Below are 14,264 nucleotides of genomic sequence, written 5' to 3' on the forward strand. Positions count from 1 at the left end.
ATGCATTTAAAACACTTATTTTTTATTATTGTAGAAACATATTTTTTATAATCTTATTGAGTAAGAATTCCAAGAGAATGAAGATGAAATTATACTGCAAATGAAGACGAAAGGATATTTATAGCCTGATGTATAGTACAAAATTTGTCTTACATGTTCCAAATTTTGGGTCGATTATGTCTTCAGAGAACAGGAAGAAGCTTCATGTTCTCAAAAGCCTCAAGTCCTCGTGGAGACTTGAAGAACCACAGTACCTGCTGAGGAGACAACAAATCAAGGCACAATCAGAACAGTTGGATGAAAATTTCCTGACAGGGATGTTGGAGTAGACAAGAGAGGCTTTGTCTGCTTGATCTCATGCTTACAAACATGCAAGAATCAGGGTGAGGGACAGTCTTGGCTAGAGGTGATAAATTTCAAGATTCTGAGGGAAGAGTAACAAGACAAAAAGTTGGATCATAGTCCTGGATTTCATGAAAACAAAATTTTGTCTTTGGCATTCCAAGACCTGCTTGTAAGAATCCCAAGAAATGCAGTCTTGGAATGCAGTCCATGGAATGTAGACATGGAATGCAGTCACTGTTTTACAAATGCCAAAACCCACCTGGACTGAATCCAGCAAACATTGTAAAAGGAAACAAGAAGGGTTTCTACAGATATATCAGCAGGAAAAAAAAGTCTAGGGAAATCATGGCATAGTTGTAGGAAGGGGAGAAGGGTGGAGAACTGCTCACAGAGGATGTGGAGAAGGCCAAGTATTCAATATCTTCTTCAATTTGGGTGTTTGTGGGTAAGCCCTCAGAAAAGTGAGGTTTCTTAGACATGTGGGAAAGTATGGAGAAAAGGAAACTTACCCTTGGTGGAAAAGGATCATGTTAGGGAACATTTAAACAAACTGGACATATATAAGTTGATGAGACTTGACTTGCAAAGTATGGGGGAGCTGACTGATGTCATTGTGAGATCATTCTTGATAATCTCTGAAAACTTGTTGGCTGGCAGAAATGCCTGAGGTTTGGAAGAAAGCAAATGTCACTCCTCCCTTCATGAAGGGCAATAAGGAGGATGTGGAAAACTACAGGTTTGTCAGCCTCATCTCCAACTCTTGAAGATGATGGAGAAAATCCTTCCAGAATTTTTTTTTCCAAGTATTGAAGACAAGAAAGTGCCTGATATCAGTCAGCACGTATCTGAAAAGCAGAAATCATCTTGGCCAACATAACAGCCTTCTATAATGAGAAGATTAGCTCTGTGGAAGAGGGAAGAACAGTGGATGTTATTTATTTTTACTTAAGCAAGGTTCTGAGCATTATCCCCCATAACAGCCTCACAGATAGACTTATGATACATGAACTAGATCTGTGGAAAAATAAGGTAAATTGAACACTGGCATACCAACCAGTTAAAAGGATTTTAATCAGTGGCAGCAAGTCCAGACAAAGGCCAGTAACTAGAGATGTATCCAAATGTATCATATTGTTTAATATTTTCATTAATTATGTGTATGAGAGTCTGAACATTGTATAAAGGGGGAGTGTTCAGTAAAGTAGAACTTTGTGCAGGCATTCAGGTCTTCAACAGGCTGGAGAGATGGGCCAACACGAAGGACATGAGGCTGAAGAAAGGGAAATGACAAATCCTGCACCTGGGGAAGAATAAGTCCAGACGGAAGAATACCAAGCAGAAAGCAGTTTTGCAGAGAAGGGCATGAGGATTCTGGTGGACAGCAAACTGAACTTCAGCCAGCAGTGTGTCCCTTCAGCTAGGAAAAGCAACTTAGCCTTGATTGCACTAGGAAGAACACTGCCAATGTGCCAGGTCAGAGAGTGGAATCTTCCCCCTCTGGTGAAATACATCTAGAGTGCTGGGTCCAGTTCTGGTCTCCCCAGCATGAGAGAGACAATGACTAATTAATGGACACGAAGATGATTAAGGGATTAAGCAACTGTCATATGGGGAGAGGCTGAGACACCTGAGACACTAGATTCTCAGTTGCAGCCAATGAGGGGACAAAAGGCTGTGAATACAAGCTGAAATGTAATCAATTACCTTTAGATGTGAGAAAAAAAATATTCCTCACTGTAAGCATAATTTTACACTGGAAACAGAGGGGCTAGGGAATCTCCATTGCTAGACAAACTTCTCTAGGTGACCCTTGCTTGTGCAGGGTCATTGTACCCAAGAGTCCCCAGAAGGCCCTTCTACCTGAAGAAGGCCTTGGACTCAGCAATTTAAAACCTCAGTGATTCTATGATATGATTTTTCTATGATAAGCCCACAGGCCAGTTGTACTTATGCCAAATTAGCATTTTTAAGATAGATATTAATGCACAAAATTGCTTAGCAGGTGTACATATCAGAAATTTCTGTTGATCTACCTGAGCCCAAATGGCCCAGCCAGTAAGTGTGGCTAAAGTATAAAGAGAATTAGAATGCTTACCATTGTATTAGGCTGCTTTTCATTCCCTGGGCTTAACAGTCAGTAGTTTACTTGTGGGAAAATGTCATAAGACAATCTTTGGCATAAATCTATCATAAATTGAACTTGTACCTTCAAAACCAAATCACTACAGATTTGGTCTGTGGTGATCAGTATTTCCCAAGGAACATTAACTACAGATCCTTTACCAATTTTTAATGTTTTCATACAATTTTTTCAGGTAAGTTTAATGTAATGTATTCTTTCCATCATTTGCACCAAGCAAAATTCCTACAGTCATGGCAAAGAAGAAACTCTAAGATATTGTCACTTTTTTTAAACTTCCGACTAGATTTCCTAAGTATCTGGAAAAACAATACATTGTGTGATCAGGAAAGAAAGGCATTCTCTTGGCTCTGAGAATTCTTTAAAGGCAGATCCATGTATAATTGCCAGTATACACTTTAACATTCAGAACTAAGTTCACTGATACAGAATGTCACTCTTGAAGAAGAAAAAGGTAAAAGGCAAAGCTGATATGTTTGTCCTCAAGACCATATGTGCTATTTCCTTCCATTTATATAGCTAGAATTTCTCTTGAATTCCCACAATTTTTCATTCCAGCAGCAATAGATTGTGTTCTTGTATAGAAGCAAGAGTAAGTATTTCTTTAATTTTGTTTAAAACTATACTTTATAGAAAACTTCTAATTGTATCCATAAAATTATTAACAAAATAAGGTTACTATAGATTTCAGCAATGAGACACTTACGTACCTAAGTGGGTTGATAAGATGAAGAAAGGAAAGGTTCCTGGTGTTCATCTTAACCAATCTCTTAATCATAACTTTTCCAAACTTTGACCAATCAAAATTCTTATTCTAAAGCTCATCCTGTATATCTGTGTTAATCTGTGTTAACCTGTGTTTTTTTGCTTGTTTTGTTTTTTGTTTTGTTTTGTCTTTTTTTTTTCTTTTAATTTCCAATGTAGCTGATTTAATATTTAAACCATTATAGAAGGGACATGAACATGACATTCTAATCCTATACCCCGACCATGTAGGGAAAATTTCAGTAAGAGGAGTCAGTGTGATAGCTCCTTTGGGTTGATTTTATTATTTTTATTTTTCTGCTTATTCTATTGCTGCAGTGATTAGGATTTCAGGCAATGAGCTAAAACAATGTATTACTAAACTGGCAGTCAATCAGATCACTATCACTTCAAACATCATTTAAGAAGATCTACATTTTTTATTATTTATATAGCTCCATAGTTCATGGTGCTACATAGAACAAATCAAAGACAGATTCCCTGCCCCCTAAGAGCTTACAGTCTAGGCAAGCACAAGAACAACAGGAGAAGATAACACAGGCAGGGGACAGAGAGGGGTAGTAAATGAAAATAAAGTCAATTAGATTACAGTCACATGAAAAGCTAATGTTTTTATCTTGGTGGATACAAACTGGGGAGATGTGATGTTTGAGTAACTTTATTTCAAATTAGAATTGGATTTAAGGAAAGCCAGAAGAAAAGGGCTTTGAAAATAAATTTCATAGTGTCAGAGGTGCTTGTAGGAGGGCAGAGAGGCAAGACTGCAAAGGAACAGGACACTAGCATGTTAGAGGCTGGAAAGCAATGATCTCCCAAGTAAGAGAAGCCAACCTCAGCGACCCTTGTTTTTCCTATACATCCTGGAAATTCTGACAGAAACACAAACGCTTCTGTGCACCTAGTTCTGCCTTGAATATTATATCCATACATATTTGGGGCTGCATTGGATAAAATCTTAATTTCTCTAAAGTAGGAGTTTTGACACTTCTTTCAAAGGAGTATTTCAGTTATCATACTTCGTATTTGTTGATGTATTTAGAGTCTAAGTGAAGTTATGTCTGAAGTATTTTACATTTTTCTACTATCCTTAATATAAAAACAATAAAACATTATTTTATAACATAATGTTTTACCTCTTAGTATGATATTACCTCTGTTCATGATCCCTTTTCTCTGAATATTTTTATTTTGTAGAGTATTAGGGCATTTCTCCTATTTACGGCTTTGGATTTTGGCACAATGTTTTTTCTATCATAAACTATGGGTTTTTTTCAATCCTGAAATATTAACAAGTTAGTGTAGTAGGACTAAACTGAGTTATTTGGGGGTTGTGAACACTCTAAGAAGGAAATCAGGAAAGATTAATGAACAGAGCCTCAAGTAATAATAAAATGAAAGAAAAGGTTATTTCAAATCTATACTGAATTCTTCAACTGAAAATTGAGACAGAAATTTCAGAAAGAAATATCATATATAAAATCTGGCAGATACTCCCTCTATATATCTGTACTTACGTTTATATAAAAGGAGAATACCATTAAAAAGGCCTGCTGATGTCTATAATGGGACAAATCCTCATTTACTGTAAAGCACCAGAGATCTCTTGATTTCACCCAACCATTTGGCTCATAATTTTCCACTACCAGTCCTTCACAAATGATATTTATCAACAACATAAAAGGGGTTTTGTCCTTTTTTCTAGCTATCTATTGATAGCCAGCCATAATGAAGCAACCTGAAGATCTTAATGGTGTGTTTATTGTGTCTAAAAGATTATAGGTGTCTATTTTCATTGAAACAGACAGAGAGGGGGAAAAAATTCCTGTTCAATTTTTACCTCCAATTGTCAACCACCAGGCAGCACCTTTTCACTGAGCTATAACTGGTTTAAAATTCTTCTCTAGAGTGACATTTGAGGTCAGTCAGAGAAGCACCCATCATGCCGTCCTGAGAAATCAGCCAATTAATTAGGCTGTTATATGAAACCACATAAAGCAGTTATATATGTATTCTGAATCTTCATGGGTGAGATACTCTCTTGATTTTTGCTGGGAAGTTCCATTAATTTTAATGACACATAGAAATTTATACAGCATGAGAATTTGGGGATAAGTCTTTCAGAGGCTTTTCAAAACAAGGAATTTTTCTTCAGAACTGAGGATTTTTTTTCACAGCAGTGAAAAGAAAATGAAGCTTTTGAAGAAAATGAAAGAAATTTAGCTTTTTCAAGTACAAAACTACCAGTAGGATCTCCTACTCTTTTGGGGGGACAGATCTTTGTAAGATAATTTTCTGTAAATGTCTTAATACAGAAATAATTACTAATGCACAACAAAATAATAACGTGACTTAGTGTATGATTGATGAAAAAAACCCATTATCCTACTATGAATCTGTGGAGCCATGCATTTCTAGTCTTGATCTTTAATACAAATCTCCAGTTACTTTGCATATTTCTCTCAATAATGGAAGGCTGAAGTTCTGACCAAAATCTTAATTAAGCCACACTACCTCTGTGATAGAAGTTTTGTTCCTTGTAGAACTTTGACCTAATTAAATATTTGGGACATATTCTGTATTCACTCTTACTTTAGCTCACATAAAGCTTAATGAAGATTAGTCTTGTGCATCAAGGTGAGAATGAAATCCTGCTTATTTCAACATCCTCAATGGAGAAAGGAACGGTGTGTTTGAATATAATACAGCATTTTATTACATGATTTTACAAATTTTATTGTAAATCATCACTCAAATGCAATAGCCAATTTTTTCCATTCCAAGCCACCATAATTAGGAGTTTTCATTGTGTTATGACAGTTACTCTTTTCCCCTTTGTGTTTTAAAGAATTAACTTAAATATAAATTATGTAAGTTTACTCATTTCCAGAAAAATTGCTTAAAGTGTTTTTATCTTCTTTATACTTCAGACAAAGATAACCTTTGTTATCACATAAATGGGGATGAAACTCACAAATATAAGAGAATTTGCTTTCTCAGTCCCTGCTCACAATGGAAATGGCCAGCTCAATCTCTATGAAGATTTATGATAACTGGGTAGTAGACACAAACCTCCCATTTACCCCCAAATTTCATTATATAATTTCTATAGTTTAGATGATATATATCTGTGTCATAAAGATGATAATAAGCTTAAATTAAGCCCGAACAAACAACCAATCTCTTTACTCACCAATGACTTATTATCTATGATTATTTCAATGTTTTTGGGGGGGATATTTTAATGTTTTGGGGATTAAAGACAAATTAAATTTTTTTCTATGCAAAGACCATCTTCATAATATTTTTTGATTGACTTAGCATTCCTACGTAGTCCATACTATACATTTCTTGTTGAGATACAAATAAATTTACAGTAGACAGAGGTGCAAGATTCAGCATCTCTAGGGCAGTATTTCAAAATGTTATGTCCAGGAACTCACCACAGTCAGGACATATAAGTTAGCTTTGAAGCAGCTAAGAGCCAAATCCTGCAAATATTATCACAATGTGCTGTAATGGCTTCTGTCAGAAATCCCAGCAAACTCTCTTGTCACAAATTTAGTGGCAAGAATCATCAGGATAGGGCACTAAGCTGAAGCTAAGTACCAGTACTGACACAAAGTACTGCACATATGTTGCTCAAATCACATAGCAAAACCAAACCAACTAAAACTGACGTAAATTTAATGCTTTCTTTTTTTCCTCTCTCTTTTTTTTTTTTTTTTTTTTTTTTTTTAATTTTGTGCATTGGATTCAAACAGCAAACTGAGTGCATATTAACTTCTATCACAATGTGGTCAAGAGGTCTGTGTCTTTTACCATTTACACACAATTGTTCATGACAGCATGTTATCAGCTTAGTGGAAACCAGGGGTGTAGCATGGTAAGCAGTGGTGGTAGTGCACCTATTTTTTTATATTATATAACTTGAAAATATGTCTCTTCTAAGATTCCTTTTTCATGATAAAAATAGTTTTCACCAAACGTTGGTGGTGCGCACGCACTACCACTCATGCTTGGCATCACACCCCTGACAGAAACACATGTTCTTATTTTGTTGATAAAAAGTATTACAAAAATTTCCATACAAAAACTATTTTCATAGAAATCTTGCATTTCCACAAATAAACCTGAACATTTTTTTTTTTTTGGAAAAAAAAAAACTGCTCAAGAATTTTGTTCATTTAGTACTGTGACTGTATTGAAAAATGCAGTCCTCCTTTAAGTTCTTGACATTCAATTCTTTTAGGTGACCCATCCCTCTTCCAACATTAGTGAGAATTGCACAGGCTCCATTGAGTTCAATTAGTAGCAGGAACAAGTGTTTCAAAACCCATTCAGGCTAAAATGCAAACCCTATATGTGTGAAATACACTGCTTCGCACCCCCCTCCCTCTTTTCATAATTATAGAAAAGAAAATTAATTGCTTATATCTAAAGGTTGTAAGATATACTCCTTTGTACTAAGGAACCTTTCATTCATCTAAAAATTGGATCCAAATTCTGGAAATATTTTTGTCAATTTTTTAGAGCAAAGTTCCAACCCAGCTAATTTTTTTCTTTTTTGTAATTATTATTTATTTACTTAGTTCAATGTCACAAACAGTCCAAAAAAACAAAAGCAGGTGAGCATCCTCATAATTACTCTTCTATTAATGGGATTCATGTTTCTTCACTTTTAACATTTCTTCCATCCAGGAAGATAATATCACCTTGTCCAGACGGTAGTTTCAGTCTACCAGCAGTTACCAACTTTTCCGTGCTGGGAAAGTTCAGAAGAACATATGGTTTCTTGTTCCACTACAGTTCTGAGACATTACTTTTACAAGACTCCTTCTGTGGTTTGTATCATCTTGGACGTTTATTCTCCCTTTTCTGGCAACCGTTGAACTTCAAAAGGAACCTGTAACTTCTCACTGAGACTGCATTTGAAACCAGCCACAAAACTCACATGGAACATTCATTCATTCAGAATGGTGGAAACCCATGACAAACAGTGTAACCCTGCATAACTTGGTTGATCCATGATGCTTGTGATTCGAGTCTGGCCATTGCAACTGCTGAGATCACAGAGTCTCTAGTTCATAGACACAGCGGCATGAGGTAACTCATTTTATTTTGCACTTGTTGCATATTTCCACAGGAAACATTCTCGCAAGGTTGTTTGGAAAAAAGACGACAGTTTGTGCTTGGGGTATTTGGCTTCCCAGCTCTATGCCATGGTTTCTTTACCTGGCAACCTTCTGTCGTTAAACGTGTGCATGTTGATAACTTCTTCTGTTTTCACAATAACAGGGGCCTGTGGCTTGTGTTTTAATCGACGCTGACACTTCAGAGACATCCTTAGCTCCTCTACCATGGCACTACAGAAGGACCTCTACAGAAGGAAATAAAGGAACAAGAAAAAAAACAGCTGTAAGAAATTACTAACTGCAATGTCTAGAAACAGATTCACTGTACTGGCACAGCCTTGTCAGTCTTTGCTTTGTCCCAGTCTGAAGCTCAAAACAAATTGCTGGCCTTATTATATGCATCACATAATAATTAAAATTACTTATCAAACTGTGATGAATTGGTATATAAATCACCTTGCCTTTACATTATTTTTCTGGCAGGTATTGAGTCTGGATGCATATGTGACATAAAATCACTTCAAGTAGATTTTCTGTAAACAAGTCAGCTTTACAGTACAGTATCTGAATGTAACATATATGTTAGGCATTAAGTAGAATCTCCTTAGCCATATTTCAAAATAATAATTGCATTTCTATGTGACTTAAGTAAGAGTTCTTCAACAAAACATTAAGTCTTAGTGTAGGAAGTTTACCTGAATTAACATTTAAATACTGCTAAGATCCAGATCGGTTACTGAAAACTGATATTTACTCCATTATTTGTAATATCTTCTGTATATAAACACTCTTCCCGCTACTGATTATCATTTATGGAGTATGTATTTGGAAAAAAAAAAAAAAAACAACCAAAAAACCCCCCAGCAATTCAGTTTTGCTGATTTTTTTGAAAAGTATATTGTTTAAAAAGGTTTATTAACATGTTTCCATCAAATCCTCAAAGCCCTCTTTCCAGTTTGCAGTGCAAGCAATTTGAAAAGTAAAACAAAATCTCTCTATTCCCTCAGTCTGACTGAATTCTCAACTGCTAATAGTGTGCTGAGCAATTAGCTTTCTCTCAGTGTGAGAACTGGAGTATCAAATTACATATGGTAGTAAGGAAAAAAAGTCTCACTTTTGGGCTCTGCATCATACCTTAACTTAAACTTTTTCCAGCCAATGGAAAAATGTACTAACTAAATAACATACCCCAGAAGCTGAGATGTTAAGCTAAGCCTCTGACAATTGCTCTCAGACAAAGAAAATTTGAGATGTGGTCTAACCCTTTGCATTTTTATCTCTTAATAATTAATCTCCAGGCCAGGGAGATGGTCAGGAAAAAAAGGCAAAAGAACAAATGAAAAACAAACAACCTATGGAACAAGAACTAAAAAGTCAAAGCACCTAGAATTACTATAACTATCTTGTGACCATTTTTTAATTTTGTTTCATTAGTGGCAGTCAATATATAATTGTTTCATTTGGCTTTCAAATAAATCCCCTGCTTTATTTCTGAAGCATTATATCTTCATTATTAATACAAACCTGAAGCTTGGAGATTAGATCCAGAAAATATTTAAGCATCTCACTCTACCCAGTTCACTGGGACCCTAGATTGAAGCAGTATTCATAAAAGTCTGCATTCAGCTTCCAACCTCCAGGGCTGAAAGCACACTAAGCACTAAGGCACTCAGCTTTCTCCATTAAATTTTATGGCTTTGTCATTTGGCAACAGTAGAAATTCTGTGAAACATACTGGTGCTTGGCTTAGTCATGGATCCCATTAGAATTCACATTCCAGTTCTCCGTGCATGGTTATCAATCCAATAGGTAGCCTCTGAAAGGACTTAACAAACCAAGTTCCTTAAAAAATGTGGCAACAGCTAAAGAAGAAAATGCAGCAGATACCCTTTTCTTTAGTGCAGCCAGTCATCAGCTGGAGCATTAGAGCTGAACATGAGTCACATTTAAGAGAGTCAATATAATAGCATCTTCTGCCAGAGAGATTTAAGCTTGTGTCTCAGTAAACAGATATAACCTATAAGCTTAGACCATTCCAAGGTAAAGTCACTTGCAGTTGCTGCCTACTGATACTGTTCCACTTGGCATGGTAGCAGTTAACAGAGGCATGGAGAGAGAAAGGGAGACAGGGAAAATGTGAGCTGTTCTGTAGATTAGGGATGAGAGCACACAGCAGCAGAGGAAAGGCTTCAGTAGTAGTTCCTGTTTCACTTGAGAACTTCAATAATTTTACATAAAATTCTGTTTTGTGCAGAAGAATGCAAACATGAATCGTCTTAAGCAGGAGTTAGAACTGAACATGTATTCAACAAATCCTGAGCAAATGCCCTCCTCCCTAATGCTTTGCATGAATAAGGAAACAGGCAAGTGGGATGTGCAGGAAAGGGTAATCTTGCTCTGGGTGTGATACACTTCCTTTGAAGCATTTCTTTCTTCTGCTGAGTTTTAAATAAAGGAATAATGCCTACTCAATTTACAATAGAAATTGTTTTACCATATGCAACTAAGAAAAGTTTGTGAGTCCAAAGGTGAAGAAGGCATATTTCTCCGGTTCAGAGCCAGGTACACATCCTTCAGAGGCAAAAGTTTGGCATTTCTGGCTGAAGTGAGTTAGCTCTCCAATGTGCACTGGGTTGACATATGAGACAGCTTTCTTTGTGTGAATGAGGTGGCTAAAATTCCTAATTGAATCATCTGAATACAATATGTCAGATCTTAATGCATAAGGTATATTTGCTGAGCATTGTCTAGAAAGTAGAAAACTGTATCTCCCTATCCTGCTATACTTTAAAAGAAAATATTCAATTCTCTTAGACTTTCCTTTTTTTTCCTAATAAAGTGTTGTTGCTTAACATCAAAACTTCCATTATGGTTACAAAATTGAAATTAACCCTGAAATATTTTAAAAGGGCAAGATTTAATTTAGTATTCCCTAATGCTTTACAGGCTAAATTGTTAAGGCTTGAAGATGTTGGCATTTACACTATGTGAGGAACCTAGCATACAACTCAGGAATTTCATAGGGAATCCATTAAGAAGTAAATGGTGCAACTCAGCCCTACACCACTTGTAGCCATTATACAGCTCTCACCTCTAGAATTAAAGGCCTAGCTAAAACATGCTGAGGAACAAAACCCTTTTAAATTTTAAAATGATGCATTAACTCTTAAAACTTTAAACTTATCTATATTTTTTGCCAAGACATCTAAGAAGAGTCCCAAATTAGAACAAATCCTTTTCAAGAGGAATAAATCCACCAAAACCTTTGCAAAAATCTGCAAAAGGTATAATTTTTTAGGTAATATCAGTAGGAAATGAGTTACAACCAACATCCAACAGGTGAAAAGATATATGTCAACATTCTGAAATACTCTGAAAATGAGATCTCAAGAAACTTGCCAACATATTTTATCTGAGAATTTTACCTGGGTCTGAAAACTCATTAAAAGAGAAATGTTTGAATGACTGACAGTCTTAATAAAGTAGATACCACAACTTTGAGAGAGTTATTTTATATAAAATATTCTTCCATATTATGTTTTCAGATTATTTTTATAAATTGTTTATGGGATCTTGTATGCACATAAGGTAATAAAAATGCTTTTTCTGCTAAAGAGCATTGTTACATGTCTCCTGTTTGTTTTTTCATTTGTTTCAAATTTCTCTCACTGAAATAGTAATGCATTTTAAAAATATTATTTCAAGGTTATGTAAGAGTTTATGATCCAAATCTTTTTTTCTTCTTTGGATTCTATCTGAGCAATATAAGGAAGAGTTTTCACACATATTAAAAAATTCATATTAAAAAAATTTTAGAAAGGATTTATGGTTTGCTTTTTTTACTTGATAATTATTTTTCTAATTTAAATTCCAACCTCTGTAGTCTCAATTTTCTATACCGTTAAACTTTATGTTCTTTCACTGTTAAGGTACAGTTCTTGGAATAATAAGACATGAAAACAAGAAGCACCTCTGGCATATTTTTTTATAAAAGATGTTTTCAGATATGATATTAGAAAAGATAATCCAATGTCTTGATCTTGAATTTAATTGCTAGGGGAAAACAGTCAAACGTTTATAGAACTGAAAGGCTACTTTTCAAAACTGTTGTCCATCATGGAATTGAGCACTTTAGTATATATTACAAGACTCTCCACTTAATTCAAAGAAAATAACCTCTTGCTCCCAACTTACCTTCCACACTGCAGGCATGTTACAAGAACATGAGTTATTATCGATTTTTCACTAACCCTTACAAAATCATAAGTCGTCTTCTTAAACGCTACCAGAAAGTAAATGCTCTCTCCAAGTCATCTTAGATATAATCAAATGCTAGAAGAATTTAAGGACAGCACACAGCTCTCTAAACCATAGTGCACATAAGTGCATCTGGTTTTTTGCAGCACATCATGACAAAGCATTGCAAAAAAAGAGTACAAAAGATAATTTCAATCAGAACTGTAGTTAGGCTTCTATCACAAAACTATTTTGAAAAAGTTCATCTCCTTAAGACGAATAACCTCTGACATTCTTTGCCACAGCTGACATCTCACAAGTCATGGAGAATCCAGATGGAATTTTGCAAAATGTTACCACTGCTAACAAGCTGATTAGACAGCTTGTGCATGGCTTCACTACATGAGGAAAAAAAAAAAAAAGTCTTTTTGCACATGTGTATTAATATGAAAGGTAGATAATACTTACACTGCTTTAATTATTTTGCTGTATGGGAATTTAGAAAAGTATTTAGAAATCATAATAGCATTTGATGAGACTATCGTCATAGATTTTTCTTTTAACAGCCTAAAAAGAACAACAGGAAGAGAGAACAGCATTCCTGCACCACTCTAAACATTCTGATCCAAGTGACTATTAGTCACTGTGTTTTAAATAAAAAAATCTCCAATCCCTGGTTTATATTTTTTCCTTTTTTGATGCAGATAATATAAGATTGTCAACATTCAATAGAAGGATTTAAGATTTACTGAGAAGTTCATTACTTCCAGTCTTGTCTGTTAGACATCATTTGAAGAGTTCTTTAATTATCTTAAAGCAGTAACAGCAGTAATCCTGTATTGTCGTCTTGTCTTATGGGTCATTGTTCCAGCATTTAGGAGGACATACCTATCAAAATGCTTTTTGTCTTGAAGTTAGCTGAGAATGAATGCACAGTTCTACTCTGACTCTCCCTCCTAATCAGTTTCTGATTCCTATGCCACTCCTTCAGGGATTTTAAATATGTGTATGGAAAACCTGTCAATATTAAATCCTCTAGACAGAAAAACAAATCCTATCAAAACGCTTGCTTAAGATCACAAAGAGATGAATAATTAAGGAGAAAACAACCTCAGAAAAAGTGAAATCATATATCGTGGTAGTTGGAGTACAGGCATTTCAAAGTTGAAGTGTACTTGTTATGATAAGATCTTTAGGTTGTTTAGTTATATACCCATTCTCAAGCATGACTGTAGATTGAAGGTTGCACATATATATGTGCATACATATCTATATACACACAATATAGTTACATGAAAAATATTTTGCCACTGACTTTTCTGATGCAGTACAATTTCAATCCATAGCAAGTATAATGCACAAGTACACTTCAGACTAAATTCACACCAATTACCTGAACATATCACCAGTATATTCTCAATTTTAGATTAAGCAATTATTAGGGATTTTGGTAGAAATAGAACAAGCAATCATTTTAAGAAGTTATTTTCAGACCAATAAATATGTCTTATATGAACAGAAATCTCACTAACCACTCAAATGAAGACAATAAAATCAAGCAAAGTGAATTTTTTAATTCCACAGATAAAGTTTTGTGTTCACTGTAGTATCTACAAAGTCACCACCAGTAGAGTAGTTTCAGATGC

The 14,264-nt window shown here is 35.1% G+C and overlaps 1 protein-coding gene across 4 annotated transcripts in view; it reads right to left on the reverse strand.

The window, feature by feature from the left end:
• Nucleotides 1–3,646: 3,646 nt before the first annotated feature.
• GRIK2 (glutamate ionotropic receptor kainate type subunit 2) overlaps nt 3,647–14,264 on the reverse strand; it is a 358,831-nt gene continuing 348,213 nt past the window's right edge. For 2 of the 4 annotated variants that reach the window (XM_088161975.1, XM_014880418.2), the window contains one exon: nt 3,647–8,627. In XM_088161975.1, coding sequence (XP_088018101.1) covers nt 8,463–8,627 — 165 coding nt within the window. In that variant the 3' untranslated portion in view covers nt 3,647–8,462. The remainder of the gene's footprint in view (nt 8,628–14,264) is intronic. The other 2 variants (XM_088161972.1, XM_088161974.1) reach the window with 1 other exon arrangement.

This window comes from Sturnus vulgaris, chromosome 3 (assembly GCF_052056855.1).
Source record: "Sturnus vulgaris isolate bStuVul1 chromosome 3, bStuVul1.hap1, whole genome shotgun sequence".
Lineage (NCBI taxonomy): Eukaryota > Metazoa > Chordata > Aves > Passeriformes > Sturnidae > Sturnus > Sturnus vulgaris.